The following is an 11,807-nucleotide window of genomic DNA, read 5'->3' on the forward strand; positions in this document are numbered from 1 at the left end:
CAACATGAGGTGTACTTATCGTTTTCAAAATATTTTCTTATTTTAAACTGGTAACTACAGTTTTCTCAATTTATTTATAAATAGAAGCAAAATAATATTTAAAGCCACTGGAGAGTATACCTGTAAGAAACAAACACTAGCGGAAAAGACGAGGTCGTAAAGTTGCAATTACAAACAGGTGAACTTCAATTAGCACTTCATATAGGGCTCTGACTAATATGTTTCCATCGTTAATTCTCAAAATAAACTGAAGGCAGTTTAAAGGTTTTAAGAAAAACTGCCCAGGGTTCTTAGTACTGCGCAAGCTCTAGCATCAGTCAAGCAACAACAATATTTTTCAGCATCCTCTTCCTTTTTTTAAGAATATGCATTATTACTTTTTTTGAAGTCATTTTATAATAATGTAAAGAGGGGGTTTTCTCTATAAGTGAGAATATAAAAATTTGCTGTTATGATGATATTCTCATGTATCTATCTATACAGATATACTGTTATAGGAAATATAAAATCTGAAGAGTATTATTAGATATGTATTAATCGATTTGTAAAATATATTACACTTAATATCATATCCTTAGAAGCATTTGCGGTGAACAATTCCGGGGCCAGACTCGTCGTACTCTTCCTTGGTGATCCACAAGGCCTGGAAGGTGGACAGAGAACCAAGAATGGAACCACCGATCCAGACGGAGTACTTCCTCTCAGGAGGAGCAATGATCTTGATCTTGATGGTGGATGGAGCCAAAGCTGTGATTTCCTTCTGCATCCTGTCAGCAATACCAGCATACATGGTGGTACCACCAGACATAACAATGTTGGCCAACAGGTCCTTCCTGATATCGATGTCGCACCTCATAACGGAGCCGTGGACAGTCTCGTGAATTCCAGCAGATTCCATACCAAGGAAGGAAGGCTGGAACAGAGATTCGGGAGCACGGAAACGCTCGTTGCCGATGGTGATGACCTGACCGTCAGGAAGTTCATAAGACTTGTCCAATGAAGAGGAAGCAGCAGCGACGTTCATCTCACTCTCGTAGTCCAAGGCAATGTAGCAAAGCTTCTCCTTGATGTCACGGACGATCTCACGTTCAGCGGTGGTGGTGAAGGAGTAGCCGCGCTCAGTCATGATCTTCATCAAGTAGTTGGTGATATCACGACCAGCCAAGTCCAGACGGAGGATGGCATGGGGAAGGGCGAAACCTTCATAGACGGGCACCATGTGGGACACACCATCACCAGAGTCGCAAACCTCACCAGTGGTACGGCCAGAGGCGTAGAGGGAGAGGACAGCCTGGATGCACACGTAAGTGGCTGGCATGTTGAAGGACTCGAACATGATCTGGGTCATCTTCTCACGGTTGGCCTTGGGGTTAAGGGGAGCCTCAGTAAGCATGGTTGGGGATTCCTCAGGGGCAACACGGAGTTCATTGTAGAATGTATGGTACCAGACCTTCTCCATGTCATCCCAGTTGGTGATGATACCATGCTCGATAGGGTACTTGAGGGTGAGGATACCTCTCTTGCTCTGGGCCTCATCGCCGACATAGGCGTCCTTCTGACCCATACCGACCATCACACCCTGGTGACGGGCGCGGCCAACGATGGAGGGGAAGACAGATCGAGGAGCGTCATCCCCGGCAAAGCCAGCCTTGACAAGACCGGAGCCATTGTCGCAAACGAGCGCCGCCGCCTCTTCTTCGTCACACATGGTGGTGGTGGTTTAGATATGATATCAGGAGATCTGGAAAATTCAAGAACATTGCTCTATTAATGTAAAAACAAATAAGTATACATACATACATACATGAATATCTTGAAAAGTCACCGACAGTATCTGCATAAGCTTAAACATGGGCCTGTGTGTGTGTGCGTGTTTGCGTGAGTGTGTGTGTGTGTGTGTGTTTGGAGGTTTCATTTCAAGTAATGAATTTTCGTTTTGTCTATCTACGTAGTAATGTGAATTGTGTGGCATACCTATATTGAAGAAAATTTAAAAGATGGGTTCAGAGTACTGTACTGTACTTGTCCCTCATTGAAGAATAAATGTGGATATTTTGTAAAAGATATTCACAGTCATATGTATTTGATTGTATATTAATATGTGCGTTGCACAATTATGAAATACTAACATCTGTTACTGACAATTTTGGTACTGGTTTTTTTTTTTTTTTATAAAATCATGTCCTATTCTCTATTGTCAATCTGTTCATTGAAAAGATATCGTGCAGTTCCATGATATACAATTTATTGATTCAATCAATTTTCTGCACCTAGTTGCAGTGGGTGTTTTTATATTATTTTTTTTTTTATCCACAAAATAATCTGAAAAAACATTTTATGCAATATGTTAAGGTGAGGTGGTATTTAAACCTTTCTTGTTCTGTCGTTATTGTTGGTTAGTGTTCCTTCACCTTGGTACTGCTCCGTAAGTTTTTACTAATAAATGCAATTTTACGTTTCCATACATTACATGTTGACGAATTTACAATTTTTACGAGATTAGTTTACAAATCGGTCGTCGCTCCTGTTGATTGTTAGTCAATTTACCATTTTGGTTTAATGATCGCCAGTTGTGATTCCTAGTTTTGAAAAGGCGTTTGATTATTTTACATTGTATAAACTAGTATTTTAAGTCCTTGCGATTCTTTTTATTGTTTTTAGATATTACAAATTGCTATGGAGTTACATTACTTAAAATTTTAGCTATCCTCATATTTTTACTTATTTGGTGTCGCATATTTTTTCATCCAAGTTCCTATCGTTTTCACAAACCGTCATGCGCAATTTTTTTATGTAAATACTTATTATTGTTGCATTATAATTTAGGGTCTTAGGGAAGTATTTTGTCAAACTTTGATTAAATATATTTTTGCAAAAAGTTTCAGATGCTCTAATCTAACTCATGGTCCAACAATGTGAAAACGGATTTGTGTAATCACCGCCAAAAGTGAGCTGTGATTAGCAAAACAGGCAATTTTTAAATGCCACCACTCAGATATCATATTTAATGGTCTAATTCAGAACTGTGTTAAAGAGTTTCTTTTTTTTGCACCGGAAATGTTGACTTTACTAGAAAATGATGTAACACTTATTTTGGCTTTTGGTACTTTTTATATTTTTCGAATTTCTTGACACATTGAAAGCCCAAATTAATAAGACTTCAGATAGGGTACCAAGTTATATTTTTCGTGTGATAATTTTTTTTTTACGCAAATTATATTTGCCAATTAGCAGTTATATCGGATGATCACTGAAATAGCACTAGAACGAACACCCTACACCCACATCCGATGATCGCTTCAAACACAGAGGTGCCACTAACATAATCACCACAATTGCACTGAGAGCCAGCTGAGGTATTGGTAACCTACCCTCGGTGAGTCCTAGATGCGACTAGCTTCCCTCATAGGCTTGGGCTCCTTAAATACATGACCAGGGATCCGTTGCTGTTCCCACCCCCACTGGAATGTGTGAAATCGAGCCAAACGATATCAAATGAACCACCCCCAAAGCCTTCAAACCAGCAATTTCATCGTATTTTTCTTTCATTGAGGCGTCTTTTGCCAAGGTAGTTCGATCTCTTGATTTGCTCTGTTGCAAAGTAAGTTTGGTTGTTTATGTAATCTGAGACTTTGGCATGATTTGATGAGGAGGAAGTACACCGACCAGAAAGACACGTCATACTCAAACACGTGTGAACTCCAAGGCAATGTTTGTTTACAAAAGTTTCTGGGTCATTAAGTGAAACAGTTTTCTTAGATAATTCACATTCCATTTGTGCACCTTCGCTAGGCAACAAGTGCTGTAAAGTCAAGTAATGACATCATATGTCTTGTCACTCTCCTTCTTCCTCGTTTTCTTTTATTTTTTCATATTTATTTCAGATTGGATTCTAGTATCATACTCACCAAAAGTGCAATTCTTATAGACACATTCTTGTAGACATTTGATTGTAAAAAATCTACCTTCGGTATTTTGAGTCACATGAAAGGTTTCTCACACTTCATATTCTTTGCTAGCTGAGGGAGAATTTTCCAGTTATATATATTTTCTATGCTCGTTAACATTTAATATCCTATCGAAATTAATTCATTACAACCTGAAGTTCTTTCAGTTTCAAGACATAGAATTACGACTAAGCGTGCATTATTTCATAACTTCTACTAGTATTTACCAATATAACAAAGGTTGATCATAAAATAATCCTCTCTCTCTCTCTCTCTCTCTCTCTCTCTCTCTCTCTCTCTCTCTCTCTCTCTCTCTCTCTCTCTCTACTAATTGCCTTCACTTGGGTATATTTAAAATAACATTTCCATAGCTTTCAATGGTGTCTTCCTGGTAAAATTTACAATGAAAGGCGTATAAACTGGCAAAATTTACAATGAATGACGTATAAATTTCCTGTTCTCTCTCTCTCTCTCTCTCTCTCTCTCTCTCTCTCTCTCTCTCTCTCTCTCTCTCTCTCTCTCTGTACTAATTGCCTTCACTTGGGTATATTTAAAATAACATTTCCGTAGCTTTCAATGGTGTCTTTCTGGTAAAATTTACAATGAAAGGCGTATAAACTGGTAAAATTTACAATGAACGATGTATAAATTTCCTGTTCTCTCTCTCTCTCTCTCTCTCTCTCTCTCTTTACTTGGTACTAATTGCCTTTACTTGGGTATATTTAAATTAACATTTCCATAGCTTTCAATGGTGTCTTCCTGGTAAAATTTACAATGAAAGGCGTATAAACTGGTAAAATTTACAATGAACGATGTACAAATTTCCTGTTCTCTCTCTCTCTCTCTCTCTCTCTCTCTCTCTCTCTCTCTCTCTCTCTCTCTCTCTCTCTCTGTGTAAAATCACATGCCTCTATTAGTCGATGTCACGGGGATCTCAGGTATATAGATGAGGCGTCCTACAGGATCCAGATCCATAACTATTAGAGGGACAGAAATAAGCAAGACCATTACTTGTTCAAATGTTTTGTCCTCTCTCTCTCTCTCTCTCTCTCTCTCTCTCTCTCTCTCTCTCTCTCTCTCTCTCATGTTCTTTTATGCACTTCCGGCTCTGAAATAAGCCGTGGCTCTTGTAAGAAGAATGTATTTAGAGAATGTGTTAACAAATAACCGCAGCGATTGCCCACATGAACATATTGTTGACTTTCTGCGTTGTCCTACATTGTAAAGAAAAAGAAAATCGTGATGCTCACGAAACCTAAGCCTAGTCATATATTTCCACTTTTCCAAGGCGACAGTTAAGTAACCGCGAGAGAGGATTGTGTTTGTTTGGATAAACCAGATATTCCACAGACTTTAGTGCACTGTAAATTGGGTAATCAAGAGAAAGATGTTTTGTTGCAACTGACTTTGGTGTTTGTTATCATTTTATTACACTTTTTCGAATTCTACTTAACCATATTTTTTCAGTATTATTTACAGTTTTTTTTTTTTGTTAATGCTGTGTCTGATTATTTTATCTTCGTTTATAAAGTAGACACTTCACTATCCTTCCAATATTTTGACTTTGAAGACTATGACACATATGATGAGCTTCGCCATCACTTCATTCGTGCAACAGAAGTAAATCTCATTGTTGTTAATATATTTGCTATAAAGAAACTCATCATATCTCACATTTAACGTCATCATTGTCATCAGGTGATGCATTAATATACAAGTATATTTTAGTTTAGTATTGATAAAATGGGGTAGAGTTTTAAGATTATCATTTAACTCTTTTATGTATAGTGCTATTATATGTGAATTCGCCATTTATTATACAATGATCGATCAGTAAATAGCTTGTTTTCGTTTATCTTTCTATATGGTGTGTCAATAGGCATTTTTTTATATTTGACTTGCATAGGTTATTAGCTGAGTAATTTGAATAGACTTCGTTTCTGTTTATAATTGCCTAAAATTCATTTTTACTTTACTTTTTTTTGTTACAGCTTTCTTGCTGGCTTATTTTTTACTTTGCTTCACTTTGTGCCCCGAAGATGTGTTAATTAAACAAAAAAGTTCTCGGCACTCTGTCGGTTCTTTTTACATTTTTTCTTTAGCTTCAGCTGATAATCAAATCGTGTCATTTTTTAAATTTTAATTTTATATATATGTGTGTGTGTTTGTGTGCGCTCGTGTATATACTACACACACACACACACACACACACACACACACACACACACACACACACACACACACACATATATATATATATATATATATATATATATATATATATATATATATATATATATATATATATATATATATATATATATATATATATATATATATATATATACTATATACTATATATATGCCCGTGTGTGTGTGTGTGTGTGTGAGCGTATGTTCAATATTGTAATTGTCTCGTCTAATAGGGAAGGGCTCCAGAGAAACGTGAGACAGCAGTTCGTTGCCTCGTCCATCTATGTACGGAAAACTCGCAAAGCATCAGCCACTTTGTATACCTGAAAAGGAAGCTCATCGTGAGCATATCAACTGCCGTGTGGTCAAGACGCCACTTTCACCATGTTCTCTCGTAATTCCTGAATATTGAGGTCCTTCCTTCCCATCAGCTCTTTCATTAACCTTGATCTGAAGCCAACTTAAAAGCTTATGTTTCTTTTCATATTTGTTAATCATCTTAACGCTCTGTCGTGTTAAAAGAAGTAACTAATATGAAAAGAAACATCAGTTTCAAGTCGTGTATATTGTTGCATATATTTTTCGTTTGTGGGCGCGCATAAGCGTATGGTTGTAAACACGTGAGTTGTTTATTATCTTTCTGTGATTAGATAATGAATTAAATTACTGAGACAATAAATATTGAGATCTTTGAAATTAAAATAACCATCAGTAATGAGACAATAAGCGTTGAAATTTCGATGATCAAAATGGCTTTATCCTCGCAATGGTATTTTTTAATTGAATAAAGAAATTAGTTACTCTGAATGATTATAGCTTCAGGAGATCTGTCATTTTACAGTATAATCTAGTAATATGCTTGGGAATAATCTTTGTGTCATCTATTCATCTTCCACCCAGTGATTAGAGAATACTAGAATGAGTTACCATTTTGGTAATATTACTGTTTATCATCTTGTTTATTGTTAGGTATATTTGCCAAGCACCATTTTTTTATTTTCAATTCGATGTTTCTATTTGTTAGTTCCTTTGGATGGGATATCACTGTTCATGATTTGAAGAATTGCTAATTTAAGAAAAAATGGAAAACAATGAAATGGCCATTGTCCATTAGTTACCTTGCTGCCTTCAAGTCTGTCCTAAAACTAGTTAAAAATTAATGATTTCTTTCAGCTTAAAAACCTGTATTTGCTTCAGTTTCAAAACTAGTTGTATCTGTACAAACTATTGCCATACGATGAACTTCTGTGTGTTTGTTATGACTTGCGTGAAACCTTTAACTGACCTTGTGATTTTAATTGGATTAGAAGCGTATCAAACATCCGATAACTCCATAACTTGTATGATTATGGTCACTTGGACAAATGGAGAATTATGAAACGGATATTTTTTTTGTAACTTTATCTCATTTCAAGAACTCGTTTTCAGTTTGTTATTTAAAGGATGTTAAGATCTAATATAACAAATGCTTTCATTTCTAAAGTGAATGGATTAAGGAAATAGGTTAAATGTATTTTGGTTTTGCAGCTTGCATTCTGGTTCTGGTTCAAATACTGTTTTCACTAGAGACTAAGCTTCTCAAATGCAGGTTTTGTTTATTTTTCCTACGTGATGCATTAGACTGTCTTAAGCCCAGATTCAAAAAGAAGAAAAAATGAACACAACAAACATTCTCTCTCTCTCTCTCTCTCTCTCTCTCTCTCTCTCTCTCTCTCTCTCTCTCTCTCTCTCTCTCTCTCTCTCTCCGTTTTCTGTGCACTTGCCAGCGTCCATAATGAACCGGTGTCCGTAACGGACAGCAGCAATTTTGTAAATATTTCCCAAACGGAGTTTTATTTTTTATGAACAAATACAATAAAAAACGACCTTCCAACCAGCTGTTCCTTATCTTTTGAACGCTTTTAGTAGGTCACTTATTTACCATTGATTAATAGAGCTCCTTTATACAAATTTTGTTGTTTCAAAATTTTGTGCCATTTATTGAAGTACCTGTATGACTAGCCTATTTATGAATACATGTTCACAAACACACAGACACACACACACAAACAAACAAACAAACAAACACACACATATACATATATATATATATACACACACACATATATATATATATATATATATATATATATATGTATATATATAAACTGAAAATCACAATCGCGACGTAACGGAGACCTTCGTATACTATATTTGTGTGTGTGTGTGTGTGTATGTATGAATACATATTCACAAACACACACACTAACATATACACACATTTTATATATATATATATATATATATATATATATATATATATATATATATATATATATGTGTGTGGGTGTCTGTGTGTGTTTGTGAATAAGTATTCATACACACACGCACATACACAGAAACATAGTATAAGAAGGACGCCGTCACGCCAAGAATGTGATTTTTAATTTCATATGAATACAGCGATACTAATAAATAAACCAAAGTCTGGTAGGATAGCAAAGTTAACTCATTCTCAATAGGTTGATGATGTAATGCTGTTCCAAAATACGTTATCCTTTTCTTAAGGATTTCTGACCTATTTTTCAATTGTTATTCTTTTGTAATTTTACTGTTTCATTCATTTTTTCTTTGTGCCTATGTGAATTCAATGGAATGGAATTCTTGCCAAATCAATCATGTATTTAACTTGCTCCATACGAATATGCACATTTTAAACAATAATTATCTTAATAACAAAAATAGTCTCTAATTAAAATTCTCTTTCAAAAGCGACTGTAGGTATGGTTGGACTGAAGATTATTTAAATACTAGACATTGCTATATTTTTATTATTATTGCTGAACATGTTGCAGACGGTCAGCCAACAAAATGCTCACCTAATAAATGTAACTGGCGTTGATCCCTGAGATTTCCTGCGGCATGAGAACAATGTCCAGGAGTAAAAAAGATCCTGCTCTCATTGCGCTTGAATGTTTGTTGTTCTCTCAGCCACGTTCTCACGGTTAATCCTCAATTACTTTCAGGAATCCTTAATGCAGGGAAACTCCTTCAAAATCGTAAATCTCTCACAGAGAAGGTTATTAATTTGGCAGCCATTTCCTGTGGTTAAAAGTGGAAAGAGTTTTGTTCCGGAAATACCAGCTTCTTTGTCTAATATCAAAGTAGGGTTGCTTTGATAATTTTGAATACTTGTTAGTTTACTTTAAAAGAAGGGTATGCGGATGTTCTACGACTATTCCCGGCCCTAACGGCTATTTTTTACTCTACAATGGTAGAATGTTACATTCGTGCAATTTATCAACATTCTTTCAGCTAAAAATGTATTTCTTTTAGATATCTATATGAATTACAAAGGAGGAAGTGCTGTTTGTAAAGTAGCCAAGAGAACAATATGATTTATTGGTTATAGGCAAGTCTTTATTCTGAAGTTAGAAACACTTTCTGTGAACGATACCAGGTCCAGACTCGTCGTATTCCTCTTTCGTGATCCACAAGGCCTGGAAGGTGGACAATGAACCGAGAATTGAACCACCGATCCAAACTGAGTACTTCCTCTCAGGAGGAGCGATGATCTTTATCTTGATTGTCGGCGGAGACAATGAGGTTATCTCCTTTTGCATCCTGTCAGCAATGCCAGCATACATGGTGGTACCTCCAGACATGACAATATTAGCCAGTAAATCTTTCCTGATGTCGATATCACACCTCATGACTGAGTTATGCACGACCTCGTGGACACCGGCAGATTCCATACCAAGGAAGGAAGGCTGGAACAGAGACTCGGGAGCACGGAAACGCTCATTTCCGATGGTGATGACCTGACCGTCGGGAAGTTCGTAGGACTTTTCGATGGAAGAGGAGGCGGCAGCGACGTTCATCTCACTCTCGTAGTCCAGGGCAATGTAGCAAAGCTTCTCCTTGATGTCACGGACGATCTCACGCTCAGCGGTGGTGGTGAAGGAGTAGCCACGCTCAGTCATGATCTTCATCAAGTAGCTGGTGATGTCACGACCAGCCAAGTCCAGACGGAGGATGGCATGGGGAAGGGCGAAGCCTTCATACACAGGCACCATATGAGTGACACCATCACCAGAGTCGCAAACCTCACCTGTAGTACGGCCAGAGGCGTAGAGGGAGAGGACAGCCTGGATGCAGACGTAAGTGGCGGGCATGTTGAAGGACTCGAACATGATCTGAGTCATCTTCTCACGGTTGGCCTTTGGGTTAAGGGGAGCCTCAGTAAGCATTGTAGGGGACTCCTCAGGGGCAACACGGAGCTCATTGTAGAAGGTGTGGTACCAGATCTTCTCCATATCGTCCCAGTTGGTGATAATACCATGCTCGATGGGATATTTGAGGGTGAGGACACCTCTCTTGCTCTGGGCCTCATCGCCGACATAGGCGTCCTTCTGACCCATACCGACCATCACACCCGGGTGACGGGCGCGGCCAACGATGGAGGGGAAGACAGATCGAGGAGCGTCATCACCGGCAAAGCCAGCCTTGACAAGACCGGAGCCATTGTCGCAGACGAGCGCCGCCGCCTCTTCGTCGTCACACATGTTCTCAGGTGTTTTGAGTGATCCTGAAGCGAAAAACTTAATTAATATTTATTTTAATTATGATAATGGTTCAGCACATCTTTTCGATTTTCTCTAATTTATGCCACGTTCGTATAGATTTCATATCATGGCATACGTTCTTAGAGTTACTTTTTCGTTCTTTTTTTTTTAAGAAGACAAATTTTGTACAGATTTGGAATTTCTGGAATTATTCGTCTTGATGAAAATATGAAAAAAATACGATCGATATGTATGCATATCATCTGAGTGATAATTGAAACATTAGTATTTGGTTTCAGTTGCATATTTTCAAAAATATCCTAGAGAACCTATGTATTATTACATTTGTATACCTTAGCATAAAAATTACCACTGATACTATATGTATCACAAGTCAGAATTGTGCAAATGTACCTATAGAGCGTAAGTATGAATTTTTTTTTATTCGAACATATTTTTGCCCCGAATGTCCTAAATTTTACCAAATAATTATTATTATTTATTCTCTAACACAACAATGTAATTAGTATAAGATATGTATTTGGGAAAAGATCTCAGTTGTATTTATATGTAGGTGTACTGTATATTTCAAAGGAAGTTCTAACTGGATCTTTCGTATACGTGCTTTTGTAACTTTCTTTTAGAACTTAAGAGGATTGTTTTTAAATAAAAACAAATCAGATAAAACAAGGTATAAAAAGTGCGAAAATTGCTGTTAAGTTTTCTTGGGTATTACACCTAATTATGTTTGTGAATTTTAAATCTATTATTATTATTATTATTGTTATTGAACAAAATGGTTCTGAAGCAAAGAGCACCGATTGTACCATTCCTATATTTGAATTGCACGTTTACCAAGACTCCTTTCCCCTAAATATTCAGCCATTATATGTATGCCCCTAGTAAATACATTATATTACTTATGCAATTTATTAATTCATATCTCAACCTTTACATATATACACAGATAAATAAGATCCCCGCCGGTATGCACTTTGTACGGAACTGATCATGCCTCACTTATTCCCTTGCCTCGTATCACGGGGAACACTTTTTATTGATCATGCATCCCGAAGTGGCGGCTCTTGCATAAATATTGACTTGAGCTCACCCTATCAAACAA

The 11,807-nt window shown here is 36.9% G+C and overlaps 2 protein-coding genes across 3 annotated transcripts in view; both read right to left on the bottom strand.

Moving 5' to 3' along the window:
- Positions 1-516: 516 nt before the first annotated feature.
- Positions 517-3,497, bottom strand: LOC136850081 (actin, alpha skeletal muscle-like). Its single transcript, XM_067123631.1, has 2 exons — positions 3,372-3,497; positions 517-1,741 (listed from the first exon to the last, which is right to left on the bottom strand). The coding sequence occupies exon 2, from the start codon at positions 1,706-1,708 to the stop codon at positions 575-577; it is 1,134 nt and encodes a 377-aa protein (XP_066979732.1). The 5' UTR covers positions 1,709-1,741; positions 3,372-3,497; the 3' UTR covers positions 517-574.
- A 5,437-nt stretch (positions 3,498-8,934) lies between these two features.
- The window catches only part of LOC136850080 (actin, alpha cardiac muscle 2-like), a 3,487-nt gene continuing 614 nt past the window's right edge, over positions 8,935-11,807 (bottom strand). The window contains exons 2-3 of one of the 2 annotated variants that reach the window (XR_010856522.1): positions 9,372-10,707; positions 8,935-9,310 (exon numbers count right to left, since the gene is read on the bottom strand). Coding sequence is in view for 1 of the 2 variants with exons in the window: in XM_067123630.1 (XP_066979731.1) it covers positions 9,551-10,684 (1,134 nt within the window). In the remaining variant the exon portion in view is untranslated. Of the gene's footprint in view, positions 10,708-11,807 lie in introns of both variants that reach the window. The other variant, XM_067123630.1, reaches the window with a different exon arrangement.

Source organism: Macrobrachium rosenbergii, chromosome 21, assembly GCF_040412425.1.
Source record: "Macrobrachium rosenbergii isolate ZJJX-2024 chromosome 21, ASM4041242v1, whole genome shotgun sequence".
Taxonomy (NCBI): domain Eukaryota; kingdom Metazoa; phylum Arthropoda; class Malacostraca; order Decapoda; family Palaemonidae; genus Macrobrachium; species Macrobrachium rosenbergii.